Source organism: Wolffia australiana, chromosome 13 (assembly GCF_029677425.1).
Source record: "Wolffia australiana isolate 7733 chromosome 13, ASM2967742v1".
In the NCBI taxonomy this organism is placed as follows: Eukaryota; Viridiplantae; Streptophyta; class Magnoliopsida; order Alismatales; family Araceae; genus Wolffia; species Wolffia australiana.
This window is the reverse complement of record NC_135847.1, coordinates 2,129,979-2,149,433: the sequence shown is the minus strand read 5'-3', so window position 1 is coordinate 2,149,433 and position 19,455 is coordinate 2,129,979. Positions and strand designations below refer to the sequence as shown.

The following is a 19,455-nucleotide window of genomic DNA, read 5'->3' as shown; positions in this document are numbered from 1 at the left end:
GTGAGAGAGAGAAGGTAGAGGAGAGAGAAGTAGAGAAGAGATAAGAGTGACAAGTAGTTGTTAGAGAGAGAAGAGAGAGGAGAGAGAAGTAGAGAAGAGATAAGAGTGATAAGGAGATGTGAGAGAGAGAAGAGAGAGGAGAGAGTAGTAGAGAAGAGATAAGAGCGATAAGTAGATGTGAGAGAGAGAAGAGAAAGGAGAGAGAAGTAGAGAGTAGATAAGAGTGATAAGTAGATGTGAGAGAGAGAAGAGAGAGGAGAGAGAAGTAGATATGAGAGATAGAAGAGAGGGGAGAGAAAAGTAGGGAGAGAATATGTGAGAGAAGGAGAGGGAGAGGATGAGAGAGAAGAGAGAGGAGAGAAAAGGAGCGCGGATGAGAGAGAGAAGGAGAGGGAGAGGAGGAGAGAAAAAACAGAGAGGAGAGAAAAGGGGCAAGGATGAGAGAGAGAAGGAGAGGGAGAGGAGGAGAGAGAGAAGAGAGAGGAGAGAGAAGGAAGAGAGAAGAGAGAGGATGAGAGAGAGAAGAGAGACGAGAGAGAAGGAAGAGAGAAGGATGAGAGAAGGATGAGAGAAGGATGAGAGAAGGATGAGAGAGAGAAGAGAGAGGAGAGAGAAGGATGAGAGAAGGATGAGAGAGAAGGGGGGTGGATGAGAGACAAAGAAAGAGAGAGAGTCACAGAAATATCCTCCCAAGTCGAATGGCGGCCACTCTCTTGATTCCCAAGACTGGGCTTTCTCTCACTACCCAATACCCACAAAATTCCACTGGACGCCCAAACGCCACACACACACACCATAATACCACTCCAGGCCCAAAATTCAATACAAAGCTCTCACCTTTCTCACTACCCAGAAGAAGAAAGATAAGACCCATCAATTTTCCCCTTCTGGGCACCCAAGAAATGGAGAGATTGGCGCTCCTCCGCTCCTTCTCCTTCTCTTCCGCTGCTGGAAGAACCTTCATTTTCGGCTCTGGCAGCAGATGCCAGCGTTTGATCTCGGCCCAGTATCAGCAACGCCAGCAGCTTCGCCAGCTGAGGCTTCTTCGCCGACCCTTCTCTCAGAATGGAGCTGCCCTCCGCCGTAGATGGATGGGTTCCAGGAGGGGCTTTTCCATTGCTCCTCAAGCTGTCTCCACCTCCCCCGCTCCGACGTCTCCCAGTGGTTTGTGGAGAAATCTTTTTCTAAAGTTTGGAGTGCTTTCTGGGTTTCTTTGTTCTTCCGGTTTCTTGTTGAAAATGGATGGGGGGGGGGATGAATTTAGCGTTTTTTTCTTCCGGTGATATTATAGCCTTTCTTTCGAGAGTATCTGCGTCGGTTTCTTCAGTCGCGCTGGAATTTGATTGTGGGAGCGATTCTTCAATCTCTGCGATAATCGATTTTTTTCATAATCACCTCGAAAAGTCAGAAATATGATTTAAAAACTTACTGGTTTGATTGTGATTATGTTGTTATGAGAAGTAGAACATTTCATTCTGTATATATATATATATATTGTTTATATGTCTCATTCCTATCAACACGGTAATCAACATCCGGGACTTTGCTTCTGCTGATGTTCGATCTCACCGCTTATTCCTTAAAAATAAATGATATCATCCAAAACTAATCTTGATTGGTGATAAAAGCCACACTGAAAATGATCTCAATGAATGAATGCGAGGGTCGGTTGATCCCCAAGAGAAAAAAATCATTATCTTAATTTCTTTCTGAGCTTTAGATTTGCTTTTTTCTGTTGTTATCGGGTTATTTAGTGGATACCTTCTTTTGATTTTCTTGGGTAGGCACTGATGAAAGCAATGAGATCGCCTTGAAGCTTGGGTTTAAAAAGGTATCTGAAGAATTTATCGATGAGTGCAAGTCAACTGCAACACTATATAAGCACCTGAAGACGGGAGCAGAAATCATGTCAGTTACAAATGATGATGAGAATAAGGTTTTTGGCATTGTCTTCCGTACTCCACCGTAAGCATTGTTATTATTATTATTATTTTGAAACTAGATCTATCGTAATTCTTTGGAGTGAAAATCTTAAAGTTATTGTTTTGGCTAGCTGTTTCAAAAGAAGCTCAGTTCTGTGCAGACACAAAAGCAATCTTGTTTTTCTCATGAGCAATACTCATTTAACATGACATGAATAAGTTGATATGTCGACTTTCCATCGTTCTTCTTTCAAAAAAAAGACTTTCCATTGTTCTATATTCTTCTGCACACTAGAGGATGAAACCAATGAATTTTCTTATTCATGATCAGATGTTTTGATTACTTTATTCTCTGTATCAAATATTTTTTTCTTTTGAATGCTGTGTGAGGATGATGAATAAACAATGAGGAGTCCCATCATCCTCATCATCTTCATCATCATCTTAAGAATAAACAATGACGAGGATCAGGACGAGGACAGTGACAAGACCGAACTAATATCTTCCTCCACCCACCACTGAGCCTCTCATTCTTGTTCAAGATGACAAGATGATGATGATGATGATGCCGATGCCGAATGTCATCTGTCAGGGCCTGATACCAATGATTATCGTATGATGATGACGGGAAGATCATCATCCTCGTTGTCACTCATCCATGATTACGTTGATGACGACGGGGGCAAATATATCATTGGATGGCAGACATCACCTATTTCATATCTATTGCCAATTCAGAGAGCTCTAGCTTACAGTCTCATATCATTATTTAGTTGATATAAACATCTATTTAGGTATCTTAAGTACTAACCTATTGCACAAGTTGTTTGAAAATTTGACCTAATTGATTATTTTCAATGCAGGAAAGACTCCACTGGAATTCCCCACATTCTGGAACACAGCGTTTTGTGTGGTTCCAGGAAGTATCCAGTGAAGGAGCCTTTCGTTGAGCTGCTGAAAGGCAGTTTGAATACTTTCTTGAATGCGTTCACCTATCCTGACCGAACTTGCTATCCAGTTGCTTCTACAAATGTGAAGGTATTTCTTCTAGGATTTTAATAGAGCTGTCGTCATGCGGCTTCTAAGTTTTCTGTAAAGTTATCTTATTATTGTTGAATCCTCTTCAGGATTTCTACAATTTGGTAGATGTGTACTTGGATGCCGTATTCTTTCCAAAATGTGTGGAGGAATATCAAACATTTCAACAGGAAGGATGGCATTATGAGCTTGATGATCCATCTGATGAAATATCCTTCAAAGGTATAGTCTATTTAATAGCTTGTGAGAAGTGTCGATCTATTCATGTTATGGTTTGTTACATCAAGATTCATATTTTTTTAATGTCAGGTGTGGTTTTTAATGAAATGAAAGGGGTTTATTCACAGCCTGATAATATACTTGGCAGAGTCTGTCAGCAAGTGAGCTTCCTTCAATCAAACTCAATAGGATGATATTATCTTATAATAGTTTTGGTTTAATAGTTTCTACTATTTGTCATAGTTTTTGTTTCTGATACTGACTTTTTAAGGATTGTTGTCTCATTCTGATAATTTTATACATTTTCTGCTCTTACTGTTATCTCCAGGACCCTAGACTACCAGCAAGGCTTTTGTTAAAAATGTATTTTAAATTAGCTGCATAATTTTATTCAAAAATAAATAAATTATCTGCGTGATTTCTCGTGAAAAATGTTTCAGAAAGTGTTGAACTACTTGAATTTTAGTGAGTTAAGTGGGGATAGATATTTGGAGTAGCTTCAATCAGTAAGTAAGATATTTCTAGCTAAGCAAAAGTATTCTACGTTAGAAAGTATATGAAAAAATAATTGATTCATCTGGATCAATGTAAGAAAAAATATGTTCTCTCGAATGAACTCTTTGGTCTTGTAAAAGGTCTGGTCGATCCGATGTACAGCGTGGCACTTGCATACTTTGAAACTCCATAGCAAGAGGAAGATCGAAATAAGAGAGGTAGGGAGAGAAGAGCAGGGCGGAGGGAGAAACCCCATCGCTGGGGGTTTCAGGCAGATGAGGAAGAAAACTCGAACTCAAGTGGAAGATTTGGTTTCATTTGCCTTTATTTGTTACATTTATGTCCCTAAATTATAACATAGAACTCTTATCAATTATTTCTAGTTATCCGTTGGCATGACAGGAATCATTTAACCAATTAAATATCGATTGGAACTGTCCCAGGAAATAATATTTTAAAATGGTCGCGAAAAATATTGACTGTTTCAGGTCGTGCATCAATTGGCATACCAATTTATATATGTTGCTTTTGTGATAATTGAAGCTTTTTAGTTATAACGACTGCAACTTTTGCCTGTCTGTCTGAATTCAATAATATGTATTTTTCTTGAAGACGGTGATCGTTATGTTGGCATGGGTTTTAGTATTTTCAAGGTTATTTTCCTTTTGGTTCACCTTACTGTTTGTGGGCGTGACTTTTAGTATTTTCGTGGTTACATGCCTCTTTTGTCTTTCATAGCATTACACATCGCATCTGGAATATGATATGTTTTTTATATGAATAAGCTTCTTAGTGTTTAATGTCATCGATCATTAGTTATTGCTTGATTACTTTTTTGCTGAAAGTATTGCTAAGCGGTTTGGTTATAATGACCTGTAGGCTCTGTTCCCTGACAATACCTATGGTGTTGATAGCGGTGGTGATCCCAAAGTTATTCCCCAACTGACTTTCGAAGACTTCAAGGTAAGCTAACTGTGACCACTTTTATTTAATTCGTTTTAGTTATTTTTCATTTGATCTTCCCGTTTAATTTGATAGAAAAATTAACCATGAGATTCTCCTGCATGGCCGGTATTGAACTTGTGATGTTGATTAGGCACCTGCACATATCTTTCACATTTAGTTATTTTAAGTAACGTCGAGTGTTTGATCTTAGCTGGGTATTCGGAGAATTTTTTTTTCTTGAAACATAAATATACAGCTTCAGTGTAGTTCATTCAATAGTTATGTGTTTTCCATAGCAAGAGGTACTCTCTGATATGTGGTGGTGTTGGGACTTTGTGATGGTTATAATTTAATGCTTTCCATTTTTCTCGTGTACCATCAATTATCTAGCTCTTTATGATACATCGCTCTTTTCAATGTTTTGGGCTATTCACATCCAATTTACCTGAACCGTCATTCAAAAAAATTCGGCTATTTAGAGTTTTGATATTTATAATAAACCGTAGAAATTCAGAGCCGAATTGGTTGTATCATGTTCTCTCTTTCCTATTCCTTCAATGAGATACTAGTATTGGAATTGCCCAGTATGTTTTTTCTCTCCTCTTAAAGTTCACCAAATTTCTGAGAAATGGTTGATATAACCGATGAAGTGTTGTTTTCTATTGAAATTTAGTGAATACTGTTAGGGGTTTTATGTGTATTAAGTGTCTGTTTTGCTATTCAAGGCAGACTAACCTTCATTATATGCGGCCTGACACTGTCCCCCATTGTATCCAGTGCATTTCACTCCTACACCTTCCCTGCATTTTCCTTTAAATAGATGTATGGCACCTCTTTGGCGGGAAACAGACAGTCTTTGGAGAATTGATGTTTATGTTAGTCTAGTTTAGCTCTAGCCTACGACTGTGTGTCAACCAATCAACATCTCCCTCATACCCAGGTTCTCTTCATCCAGGGGGCCGGTTTCTCGCTCCTCGTTCCTTCTCATCCCCATCCCTCTCTTGTGTCAGATGCTCTGGAAGAGAAGATTTACACCCTGAATCTTCAAGTACAATAGGGTATCCCATCATAGCCCTTCACCCTCTCACGGTAGTCTTATGATCTGCATATCCTGCAGTTCATGTCTGTTTATGAATGACATGAGTATTTCCCAATATGTGGCAACGATCATGTAAAAGATTTTTTTCATTTTGAAATTTTTTAACAGAGTAGCTATATATAGACAACTATTTATTAATAGATGTAAGATATTTTAGTGTCTGCTGCCGGTGACACAAATTATGTTGGATTTATGTTTGATAAATTGAATGCTTATCTTACATCCCTTTGCTTTTTTTGCTGCATTTTTGTAGGAGTTCCATCGTAAGTACTACCACCCAAGCAATGCAAAGATCTGGTTCTATGGGGATGACGATCCTACTGAACGTTTGCGCATTTTGGGTGGTGAGTTGCGGGCCTCTTTTGTACAACTTACTTGTCACATTCGTAATAATTAAAAAACAATTGTCTCTCAATAAAATTGATCCTCTATTATCACCTACTCTATATCCATTGTCTTTTGTAGATTATAACTAGATGAAGGTCACTATTTGTCTTCCATGATTTCATATTTTTCTTTGATGCGACCGAATTGAATGCCTTCATTTTGAAGAATAGTATTGTAGCAGGTTAGTGTCGGTCGCAATTTTTATAATTCTATTTTTTGTGGAATTTCTCTTAATAAATGATCTGTGGGAATTAACGAATCGGATGTTATGGTTTGCATTCTATCCAAATAATTTTTATTTTATTTTGTGCAGCTTATCTTGATCAATATGATATGAGCCTGGCGCCTAATGAGTCAAGAGTCCAACTCCAAAAGCTGTTCTCTGGCCCAGTAAGGGTAGTTGAGAAATATCCTGCTGGCGAAGGTGAAGACCATGGAAAGAAACACATGGTCTGTCTCAACTGGCTGCTGACTGATGGGGAGCTAGATTTGGAAACCGAACTCACACTAGGGTTTCTAGACCATCTCTTGTTGGGAACTCCTGCTTCCCCACTTAGAAGGATCTTGCTCGAGAGCAGACTTGGAGAGGCAATTGTTGGCGGGGGAATGGAAGACGAGTTGCTTCAGCCTCAGTTCAGTATTGGCTTGAAGGGGGTGTCGGAGGATGACATCCAAAAGGTAGAGGAACTGGTTATGAGTACCTTGGAAAAGTTGGCAGAAGAAGGCTTTGATTCTGATGCAGTAGAGGCTTCGATGAACACAATCGAGTTCTCGCTCAGAGAGAATAATACTGGTTCATTTCCTCGAGGCCTTTCTCTCATGCTTCGGTCCATGGTAAGATGAATCTCAGTCTCCTTGTTAATGATCTCTTTAATTGTACTTTTCTGCATTAAATCTTCTTTTTTTGTAGGGAAAATGGATCTACGACAAGAATCCTTTTGAACCGTTAAAGTATGAGAAACCTCTGCAGTCTTTGAAGGCGAGAATTGCAGAAGAAGGACCCAAAGCAGTTTTTTGCCCATTAATCGAGAAATTCATCCTAAAGAATCCACACCGTGTTACAGTTGAGATGCAGGTAAAACCAGCTCTTGATGCACTACAAAACTGTCCACTTACATTTAGTCTTTATACACCTTTGAGATTTTTTTATTTTCTCAGCCGGATCCTAAAAAAGGATCTGAAGATGAAGCAGCTGAGAGAGAGCTTCTTGAGAAGGTTAGAGCGAGTATGACGGAAGAGGATCTTGCTGAGCTTGCGAGGGCGACCCAGGAGTTGCGCCTGAAGCAGGAAACACCTGACCCTCCAGAGGCTCTGAAATGTGTTCCTAGTCTCTCTCTTGATGATATACCCAGGAAGCCCACACAAGTTCCCACTGAGGTAAAGTGAACTTTCTGGTTTCAAAAGTAGTATATGATGCATTGTTGATAATCGTAATATCTTTTTAGGATGTTTTCCTCCAAAAAATTTGACTTGGGTTTTGGGGACAATGACAAATTCATCATCGTCCCCTATAAACTCATCCTCATCATAGTCGTTGTCATCATCAACTACTTATGAGACAGTATAATGTCGTCATCTTCATTGTCATCCAAGCTACAGATGAATTCTGAAGAAGATGGTGACTCATCATTGTTCCTCGTTAGCTGAAATTGTAAAATGGAGCAAGAGACAAGCCAAGAATGATGAATTGTCATGATTGTCCATTCTACTCTACATATGACTATGATGGGGACGGTTAGTTATTGTCATCGTCACCCTGGCGCAGACTAATAATGAGAACGATGACAACTGTCCATTGTCCTCTCATCATCGTTATCAAGGACGTCAAATCCTAATACACCTTATATTAAAGATTGGATACTGACCTTATGTAGTTTATTACGGCCGCAGATTGGAGAAGTCAATGGAGTAAAAGTTTTACGGCATGATCTTTTCACGAATGATGTTCTGTACTCGGAGGTTGTATTTGATATGGGCCATTTGAAGCAAGATCTTCTTCCACTGATACCGTTGTTCTGGTGAGAAACGTTTCGGTTATAACGTATCTCCTTTTGTTGTATGAAATATATTTACTTACACTAATACATGAGGCTTAATGGCATTTTACAGTCAATCTTTGCTGGAAATGGGAACAAAAGACCTTGACTTTGTGCAGCTTAACCAATTAATCGGAAGGAAGACTGGTGGGATATCCGTTTACCCTTTCACTTCTTCTGTGAGAGGGAAGGCGGATCCATTGAGTCATGTCATTGTTCGGGGTAAAGCAATGGGCGGAAGAGTCGAGGATCTTTTCAACCTGGTATTGTTATGATCACCATTTGCATCATCTGTCTGTTTATATTAGCTTAAACGCTGGTCAATATCTAAGAAATGAATAATTCGAATGTATCCCTTGTCCGTTAAAGTGGTGATATCTGTTGTTTATAATCCAAATGATCCTCTCTTTCAAAAATTAGCGAAATGGTAATCATTAGGGCGAAATTGTGGAAGTAGAGCTATGCGCAAAATCTTCCTTATATTTTTTCTTTAATCTTTTTATTATATACTAAAAAATCGGTTTGTCCTGTTTTTTCTAGAAATGCATTCCAATATTATGGGACTTAGGCCTGTGAAATGAACAAAATGATGGACTTCCTTTAGATGTTAGCCATTGATATTGGATTCTAGTACTGATCTGTTTAAATGGGCTAACAATAAGACAACCCAAGAAAATAATGGTCAGTTTATTTATTCGATGTGAACCTTAAAGATTTGATTTTATATTTCTCTAGAATTGGAACCTTTCCTAAATTGGCATCAGAATCTACGATGAATGTTATTGAATTGCTATAAAGTTAATTTCGTGCGAACTTCGGTAAATGCTTACTTTCATGTTTAATTGAACGTCAAAAGGCCAAATTTCATTCAAATTTGATCATGTTTCCAGGCGACAGGCTTGAACTATTCTTCTGATTGGCTAACATTTATGTATTCCCTCCAATGTTTATTGATTTGGATGATTTTGGTTTATTCATGTGTCTGAATATCAGTCAACGGATGCATTTGTCTCTTGTTGATTATCTGCTTAATTCATATTTCAATGGTTTTTTGTGCAATCTGTGGGTTGCTTGCAGATCAGATGTATTCTGCAGGATGTCCAGTTTACGGACCAAAAGCGTTTCAAGCAGTTTGTCTCGCAAAGCAAAGCCCGGATGGAGGTAAAACCACCTCAAACTTCCTTCCAAGAGAGAAAATATCCAATTTTTGAATTTCAACGAGAGACTTCAAAATTTTCCAGAGCCGGCTGAGAGGAAGTGGTCACGCAGTTGCAGCAACTAGGCTGGATGCCAAATTGAACGCTGCTGGATGGATTTCTGAACAGCTCGGTGGAATTAGGTGAGCTCTGTTCTTTGATTGGGCTTTTGATATTTGTTTGATTTTTGTCCTAGGACCTCATGAAGATCTTCGTATCAACAAATAACTTACTGAACAATGATGTCATTACTGTGGGCATTAATTGGAGGCTTGAGCTATAGCTTCAGATATAAACATTAGCAGTTTTCATGCCCTTTTTCTACATTAACGATGATAGTGTCGAATATTTATGATTTGCATTTCGGGAAGTTTCTTTTACAAAATGCTCTTCAGGAGCTGCTTTTGTTAGATCGTTGCTCCTAGAGAAGAATGTGAACAGTGTTTTATGCTTATACTCGATCAAGATTAAGCTGTTAACTTCTGAGATATTTTAAACAGGGCCGCCATTATTTCTGTTTCAACATCAGTATTTATCTCTATTTTATTGTAGTTAACTTGTATCTAGATATTTCTATGCACCAGAAAATTAAATCGATTGATCAATGATGATTGATCAATTCAATAAATCTTGTTCGATTGAACCGATTAAAATCCCTCCTTCCCCGGATCTTGGTCCATAATTTTGTGCAGTAGATCTCCTGCCCAAAATTTTTATCGCCGTGCCTTCCAATGACCACATTTCAGCCCCATTTCAATTCGTGGGCCGATCAGATTGAACCCACCCCTATCTTGAGCAATATGTAATTGGACGAATAGATGATCAGAGATGACACCTCAGAAGAACAGTTTAAGGACTTCAGAAATCAAACGAGATTCTTGTTGCATTTCAAAGAGGCACTTACTCAAAACTTTTGGTGATTCAATAGAAATCGTTTATTTCCATCAACAAATAGGCACTTACTAAAACTTCCGTTGAATTAATTATAAAGAAAACTGTACTATCGATCTTATTTCTTCATTGAAATTATTCCACAATTATCCTCTTTCGCTGAAATTTGAGCAAATTACTTGAAACTAAGTTTGTGCGAATGAATGCTGTCAATTTTTGAGAGACTGAAGGGAGATAGGAGAGAAACTAGTATCAAAATCATTTACTTTTCTTTCCATTTTCTCTGCCTTAGACAGAGAGATAGGTGATTGGAATATTTGCATAAAGCATCCTATCAAAGTCTGGTTGGGCATTCTGATCCTGTCGTCAAAGAAATATTACCACATATAATTTTCCTGGCGTGAAGAAATACTTCACCTAAATGTTGCTAATGACTTCCAACCTTTTAATTTCACCAGTTATTTGGAATTCTTACGAAATCTTGAGAGAAGGGTTGATGAGGAATGGTCAGAAATATCTTCTTCCCTGGAATCAATTCGTGGCTCCCTTCTCTCAAGGGAAGGTTGCATCGTCAACGTGACTGCTGAAGCCAAGATATTAGAAGAATCAAATAAGTATCTGTCAAAGTTCCTGGACGCTATTCCAAGCTCATCGCCTTCGGGAATTACTTCGTGGACTTCTCGTCTCCCTCTGACTAATGAAGCCATCATAGTTCCCACTCAGGTTTTTTTCTAAGTTTTTAAATTTTTTTTGTAAAACTCTCGAACCTGAAATGACTAAAAATCAATTTAATGTTCTTTTTATAGGTTAACTACGTTGGAAAGGCTGCCAATATTTATGAAGGAGGGTATAACCTTCATGGGAGCTCTTACGTCATTTCTAAGTACATTGGAAACACGTGGCTGTGGGATAGAGTTCGCGTGAGTGGAGGTGCATATGGCGGCTTTTGTGATTTTGACAATCACTCAGGTATTTAATTTCTGTTTTTGGTTTCTATTTCCCTTAGCCTAAAGTTCTCTACTTCTAAGTTTGTTTTTCTTTTTTAGGAGTTTTCTCTTATCTGTCCTACCGTGATCCCAACCTGCTTAAGACTCTTGATGTATATGATGCAACTGCAAATTTCCTGCGTGAGCTAGAGCTGGATGATGATACTCTCCAGAAGGCAATCATTGGGACAATCGGAGATGTTGATTCCTACCAGCTACCAGATGCTAAGGGTTATAGCAGGTGCGAATCTCATCTTAGCCCATTAGTTCAAAAATTTTATTTGATTCAAGTGCAGATTTTAGTTTGCCTATATTGTTATCTGACCTCATGTATGATCCTGTCGGAACTGATTAATCATCTTATCTAGAGCAAGGAACTGGCAATCAATTGGATTTTCGATCAATCATTGATCAGACCTTATTGATCAATCTATGATTTTGATCTCTCGAAATTGGGATCAATCGTGATCAATGAGTTGGATTATCATGATAGAGCATATTGACGGATCATGAGCAAAATGGTCATGCTCTATCAAATTAATCAGCTCGATTGATCAATTCAATAAATCTTGTTCGATTGAACCGATCAAAATCCCTCCTTCCCCGGATCTTGGTCCATAATTTTGTGCAGTAGATCTCCTGCCCAAAATTTTTATCGCCGTGCCTTCCAATGACCACATTTCAGCCCCATTTCAATTCGTGGCCCGATCAGATTGAACCCGCCCCTATCTTGAGCAATATGTAATTGGACGAATAGATGATCAGAGATGACACCTCAGAAGAACAGTTTAAGGACTTCAGAAATCAAACGAGATTCTTGTTGCATCTCCAAAGAGGCACTTACTCAAAACTTTTGGTGATTCAATAGAAATCGTTTATTTCCATCAACAAAGAGGCACCTACTAAAATTTCCATTGAATTAATTATAAAAAAACTGAGCTACCGATCTTATTCCTTCATTGAAATTAACTGTTTATTAATATTTCTCATTTTGGTACAGTTTGTTGAGGCATTTGTTGGGCATCAGTGAGGAGGAGAGGCAGATCAGGCGTGAAGAGATCTTGTCAACCAGGTGAGTCAATTACATTCACAGGTGGTAGGTGATTAGGGAGCGGCAAATCAAACCTGATCAGATTGCTGGTTTGATCAGCTAATTTATTGACCGATCCGTAAATGATCTCGTCCATGATCATAAACAATCGGATTGTTTGACAATCTCGATCAAGCCGGGTTGATCAATTGAGATAGTTGACCGAGAGCGAATCCAATCTGTGATCAGATTGATAGTATGATCGATGGGCCCTGCCAGGAGGTAAAATTTGCATGAAATGAGGCAAAAGACTAGGTTTTGCTTTTGATTTCCAGTGGCCTACTGTCTTTCTTGACATGTGGATTGTTATGTTGCCACATGGAAGCTCTCCTTCAGATGATTATTTATTTTGATTTCATCTGCCGACAGATCAGTCTAGTCGAATATTTCAATCGGATTGATGATTTAGGACCCAATGGCTGTCTGGATCAGATCGACCCTCATGTACGATCAAGATCCAGACCAAAGGATTGATCAGACCAAAGGATTGGTCTGATCGACTTCTTGAATCGTTGGATTGCTTAATGATGACGATCAACTATGATTCAACTCAATCTCATCCGATCACTATTTCCTAGTGATGGCGATGATGATCTTTGTTTTAATTCTGACTTGGCATATCTTCCATTTCAGTGTAAAGCACTTCAGGGAGTTCGCAGATGCCATTGAAGTCGTGAAAGAAAAAGGAGTTGTGGTGGCCGTGGCGTCAGCTGATGATGTGACCAAGGCAAATGAAGAGAAAGGCGGATTCTTTGAAGTCAATAAGGTTTTATGAGTGCTACAATGCCTCTGTTCTCCATCTCTAGCCTATCTCTCTCTACCCTCTGGCAACAGAACTCGACACACAGGTCAACAAGTTTAACATTTATAATGGTGAGCATTCTTCTGCCTGCTGTACTAGACTTTGAATTAATCATAACAAGGATTTTGGTTCATGGTTTTGAAAATTTGGGTTTAGAACTTTCTTTGGTATTTTGACACTTGAATAGAGTTTTTATTAGATTTTTAAGTAATCGAATTCTCGATGATCATGCATTGATATATTTTCTTTTTGCTTGTAGATATCAATTGACGTGGAAAGTCTGCATGTGGACGAAAACCGGACCCTCATGGGAAACTCTGAATGTAAGTTGATCATAATGGGTTTTGTCTCTCTAAGATAAACTTGTGATATGGGTGTTGATTGCTTGCTATGGAGACTTAATACTCTTCTCAATGAAAATATGATATTGACAGAGGTTTGGGGGAATTTACAAGGCTGACTCAAACTTTTCGTTGTGTTAGGGATATATGTGCATCCTTACCAGCTGATAGGAGTGATGGTCTCAGTCTCAGTCTTATTTTTGCAAAAATCTAAAGTTAAGAAATAAATCTCATTTATTGGTTTGGCCAATGTAAAAACTGGAATAAAAATCTTAAAAGTCAACATTGAAAGACAAAACTATCATTTTGGGTATGGACTGTGTCATTAGCTTCAAATGAGAATAATGATAGAGAGAGAGAGAGGGGGGAAAAGAGATATGAAAGAGAAGGGAGAGAGACAGTGTTGATGCGAAAAATCAATGTTAAACTGAATGCAATTTCACAATGAGCATTCAGGCAGGTTTTACAACTTCAAAAGACCCACAGAAAGCAAAGGGGAAAACGGAGAATGAGAAGACTCGGAGAAGTATGATAATGGAGAAGATATTGGTTTATATGGCTAAGGTGTTACCTAAGAGGGGGACTGAATCAGGTTCTTAAAAAACTTAAATAACTTTACTATAGAGAATTTAACTATCTAAAGTGCTCCTATCTATTGGAATGAGGTGGAAGTTGGGTTATAATCAATGATTTGTATACAGTTTATGATAGTGCTGAGTTCTTTTTTGGGGACATCAAGGCTAGAGTTGTTGAAACTCAAACTAATGTGTACATGTGAGGGCCCCAAGCCCAACCACTTGATCATTGGACACTGTCCAAGAAGCTCTGATATTGTAGACCCTTCAAATCATCCATAGAGAGCCCTACTGTTCACCTTCAGCTCGGCCCCCAAAGCCTTTGGCATAGACTCGATAGATTTCCCTAGTTCTCTCTCAAATCTGTCTAGGGTATCCTAACTTTCAATCTACTGTATCCTTTCAAATGTATAAATACTAAAATATTCACATGAACAACTCCATTATCAGTGATATCAAGATAAAATCACAAATAATTATCTAAATATTAATATGCACTTGAAATAAGTAAGAATTAAGATATAAAACCAATTAATAGATATCTAAATCATTTCTTCCTTTTATTTATGGTATTATATCCTTATTTAATTCTTTCAGTCCCTTTTCTTCTTTGATTTATCTATCAAGTCTTCTTTATTTTTTGTCTAAACCTTAGTCCTATTTTTCCTTCATTTATCTTCATCGATCTCATCTCCTTTTTCTTCTTTCAACTCCTATTTTTGCTCCCTACATTTTCTCCTCAAGTATTTTTCAAGATCTCCTCTCTTCTCTCTGCTTGCAAATTTGATCTCCATGTAATCATATTCGTCTTCTCTCCTTTGCAATATCTTTTCTCAACATGAATTTGATCGCTTACCATCGGTCTCAAAACTTAAGCGAATAGGAATGATCCTTCCTATATTCTTATATTAGAGAGCATGTAAAAAATGTTACTTGGCTTCTTTTATTCTTTATTAATCTAAATTTAATCTCCTCCTCTTTTTTTATATTCTCTGCTCTTATTATTTCGTTGAGCTCTGTTTGTCTTGCTTCTTCCTCAACCAAATCTTCTTCTTTTCCCCTCTTTCTTTCTCAATTTCTACTCTCTTTTGATTTGTTGCTTTTAAAAAACGTCTAACTAAAATTTGTATGTATTTTCCAACATGTTAAACGAAAAAAAAACCCGATAACTAAGTTTTTCCTAAAGCTAATTGATCAGAATAATTACATATTTTTCATTGGATAACTTGGTGCAGAGCCTCCGGAGTTTCCCTGAAATGTAGATCTCAAAATCCTAAATGATAAGTCATTAAACACTTATCCTCATATTTGGAATAATCCAATGGAGTCCTGAAATTTGTTTTCACTCAAAGTTGAAATGGTTTTCTAAAAAATTCTCCATCAAGATTACCATGGTCAAATTTTTTCAGATGAGGACAGATAAAATCAAGGCTTTTATATTCAGAAAGAAATCTGGTGATATTCAACCAATCAATAGGTTTTAAATTACTAATGATGAGCTGTCTTTAACTAATGACACAAAGCTATAGACTCGAACTCTTGTCATTTTGATCAATCATTGGTGAGCATATCAAATGACGAGCTGCACTTTCACCACCACATTTGACTGTCTGATTGACAATCAAAATTATAATGGTATTTTGGTCATTATGTTTAATTTTCTTTAATTTATGGTATTGTATGGACCATATGCCCTTATATTTTTAAAGAAAAGATTTGTTCGAGGTAAGTGATTTTGGGAATTAACTATTCAGTAACTAAAGAACAAAGTTGTGCTTATAAGATAATAATAGTATTATTCTCTTAAAAACATTATGAAATTGAGTAATTAACAATAATTTCTTATTTTTCAAACTTCATAACTTTAGGTAATAACGTGAATTTTTCTTGACATTATGGCCTCAAAAGATTGAAAAAAGGATTAGTTATTTGTATAAATGGTTCTAAACGTTTCAACTAATTATTAGAATAATCTCAAAGTTCAATTAGTCTGAGTTGACAACCACATTTTACCTGACAAATGCTTAGCGATTGGCCTAAATATTTAACTAATGATAGGAGACATATTGTCTTCATATGCCAAATAAATTTAGAGTCCTGATTAAATGATTTGATCCATTTGATATATGCTAAAATGTATGATATCGTCAAATACAAGAGGATACACATTCCTAATGTTATCCAATTTTTGTATGTGATGCATAATTCAAACCTAATGAGGTTATCTAAACTTCTGAAAGTTTGGACTTGGCTGATGATGTGTAATAGGATATCAAAACAGTTGAAAAAAGGTTGAGTTTATAAAATCTACTTTCAATATCCATAAAAACACATATTTTGAAAAATACTGTCTTAATCTTTTGAAGCAATATGTGTTTTCCTATTATGTTCCCACAGGTGAATTTATAGGATTGTCAAGGCCCATTATGACTTTCATGTTTTCCTATTCTCTTCTCTCATTACTCTGTTTCCATATTTCTCTCTTTTATGTAATTCTTTGCCTTCCAGAATCGGTCAATTTTTCTCTCTCCCCTTCCCCAACTGAGTTTTCATCTTATTTTATATTCATCTTACAAACCATGTCTAAATTTTTCATATTTTATGTCAGTATCTCTTATCGCATTCTTTATTCTTTAGCTCCTTAAATTTTATTTCTCATTTTACTTTTCCTCTTTGTCTAAACACTATTGCTTCCCTTCTCGAGAAATATCTTCTCTTACTTCTCTTATGGTCTCCTTATCTGTTTTTCATTTTTTCTCTCTTTCACTATATTTATTTACCATGACCCTTTTTCCCACATTCTTCTCTCTTCCATCATTTTCTCCACCTTCTTTTTTCCCTCGAGTTTCCTTAACCACTATCTTGGCAAATTATTCAAATGTCCAAGGCTGACTGCTGTATGAGATGCTTTGTTGAATAAATATTTGGTGAAATGTTTAATTATTATCCATAGTTTATGTTGACATCATCCACCCTCTCACAACATCTTTTTTCTCTATCAGTCCTCTGTGTCAGAAAATGATTGAGAAAGATGACAATAAAGGAAGACCAAAGAGAAATAAAAGATTACAAAAACTAAATTCAATATACATGAAAAATAAAAAATGAAACATATTTATAGAATTACTCAAGATAATGGTCCATAGAAACTTCACAATTTACATTGTTTGAGTGCTAGTATAGCTAGGTAGAGGACACCTGAAAACAATATAAGTGATTTCATCTTTATTGCAAGACCTGATGACAGCATTCCTACACCTCCTGTGTTGGACAATATAAATATTGAACTTGATCTGATGAAAGTGTTTTTTTCGTAGGTCCTTTGAAAGTCAAACTGTATCTATATATTCAGTGGATATCAATAAAATATCAATCTTCTTGGATGCTACCTTTGCATGTACAAAGAGGAATTCAACTTCAAAATATGTTTTCATGCATGGAAGAGAGGGTTTGTAGTTAAACAAGTGGGACCCATGCTATCACATCACAACATATCACCAATATGATTAAATTTCATTCTATCATGAATTTTTATATATATTTGATCAGAATGATTAAATATATTTCTAAAATGATATTCTAAATTTTATGGATTGTTAGGTATTTTATGGATTTCTCTGACATTATTTTTAATCCAAATAAATAAATAAAATTTTTGAGTCAAAATATATTTTGACATCCTATTCATGAAGATAATTATTTTTATAAGTAAAGAAACGATATGTCATAGGATGTTTTTGAACTAGAGTATATTTTTTTGTATTTTTTAAGTGGTTTTATGAAGTTTTCTTGGTCTCTTTGTGTGTCACATGTCGATATCCTCCTTGATTGGATAATGATCGATCATTGAGAGTCACCAATAATTAGATAGGCTAATCACAAAAAAACTGTATTATTGTTCAATTGCAATTCATTCTGCCATAATTATCACATCTCGGATTGACATATACTTGTGTAGGACACGTGGGGTTATACTGCAAGAGTCAATTTTATTTGCAATAAATGCATCTGATGTGTTATACACAGATCAGAAATAAAACATTGGGAATTTAAATTACCATTATTGATTTGAAAAATCTGAAAAGCTCTTGAATATGTGACCTTGCACACATTTAAAAACGTGTTGGAATATCTCTGTTCCATGGCACACATTTAATACTTATTTACGGGTCGTATTTTTATACTATTGCAGGGACATGTGCCACACTTTTACAAGCATATTGAGCAATATTTGGGGATCACATCAATCATTGGCTACAGGGGAATCTAATGACACAACTTTTCACCAAAAACACGTCATATTTTTGGTTAAAATGCTGAAAGCAAATCAAAAATATGTGGAAAATAAATGAATTCCATAACATGCTGGACAGCCAACATGGTACTGATGAGGAGAGATATAAATCCATTTGCCAATGATGATCCCATTTTAAAAAGTGATATCCAATGATCTAATATAACTTTGGGGCTAACATTTTGAGTGAATCTTTGTCTCTATCTGATTTCTGTATCCTTAATGTATCCTTCATTCATGTAATCTACTTCAGCAATATAGTAATATATGTCTTGTAGAGAAAAAGTTGTCCTTGATAAGATTTATTAAGGGGATCTGAGTCACCCAAATAGGTAGAGTTTCACATCAAATAATATCACTACGGACTCAGATGATCAACTGCACTCTGACTCCATGATAAGAAATAAGAAACAAAGGAAGAGATAACAAGAGTGAAAGAAAAAAGAGCAACAAAATAATATACTAATAATTAAGTGGAATAGCACTTGATTGATACAATATTTGACAACGAGACTCATTATGTACATGTTAAGACTAGCGCCCTTTAGGTATGCCAATATATGAAATAAATACAAAGGAGGTTGCAAATTGATAATGTTTGCCAAGATGTGCTTGCACAGATTATTGGAAATATTTGAGCTTTCCAAGCCAATCTCACCTTCCACACCTCATTTAATATTAGTTGATATAATAAATTCATAATAATGCACATGGGATGGTTATAATTGAATTCCATGAATGTATGTTATGACTATGTAAGTATGATGAGATCCAAATATGGTGATCGCTAATCTTTAATGATGTGTTCTAGATATTCCTATTTAAAGGATACTTGAGACGGCCTCATAATATCTGGATAGAATAACACTATCTAGTCACATTTATATGATGATTATGGCTGATCCCATAGCCATTAGTGTGGAAACATTATAGAGAGATAATGGGTACTCTTTGGGGAAAGAGTTCACTGATATGATCCGTGTAAATCCCTAAATGGTATTATATCTAGGATTAATCAAGTTGATTCGTGGCATAGTTGTGCAAGTGAATCTTACACCTAACACACCTGATAATCCAAAAATAGGGGTAAAATTTATGCAGTTTTAACCCTTGTCGTTGTCAATTCTTGCTTATACAAT

General features: G+C 36.5%; 1 protein-coding gene across 1 annotated transcript; it reads left to right on the top strand.

Annotated features, from left to right (window-relative positions):
• Positions 1-814: 814 nt before the first annotated feature.
• PREP1 (presequence protease 1) lies at positions 815-13,541 on the top strand. The gene is made up of 20 exons (XM_078585498.1): positions 815-1,164; positions 1,785-1,965; positions 2,786-2,960; positions 3,050-3,182; positions 3,270-3,340; positions 4,554-4,637; positions 5,972-6,062; positions 6,419-6,939; positions 7,016-7,180; positions 7,264-7,482; positions 7,996-8,123; positions 8,215-8,404; positions 9,219-9,302; positions 9,383-9,480; positions 10,687-10,951; positions 11,035-11,197; positions 11,275-11,455; positions 12,215-12,286; positions 12,938-13,177; positions 13,366-13,541. Exons 1-19 carry the CDS (start codon positions 903-905, stop codon positions 13,077-13,079), a joined length of 3,225 nt encoding a protein of 1,074 aa, XP_078441624.1. The 5' UTR covers positions 815-902; the 3' UTR covers positions 13,080-13,177; positions 13,366-13,541.
• Positions 13,542-19,455: the final 5,914 nt, after the last annotated feature.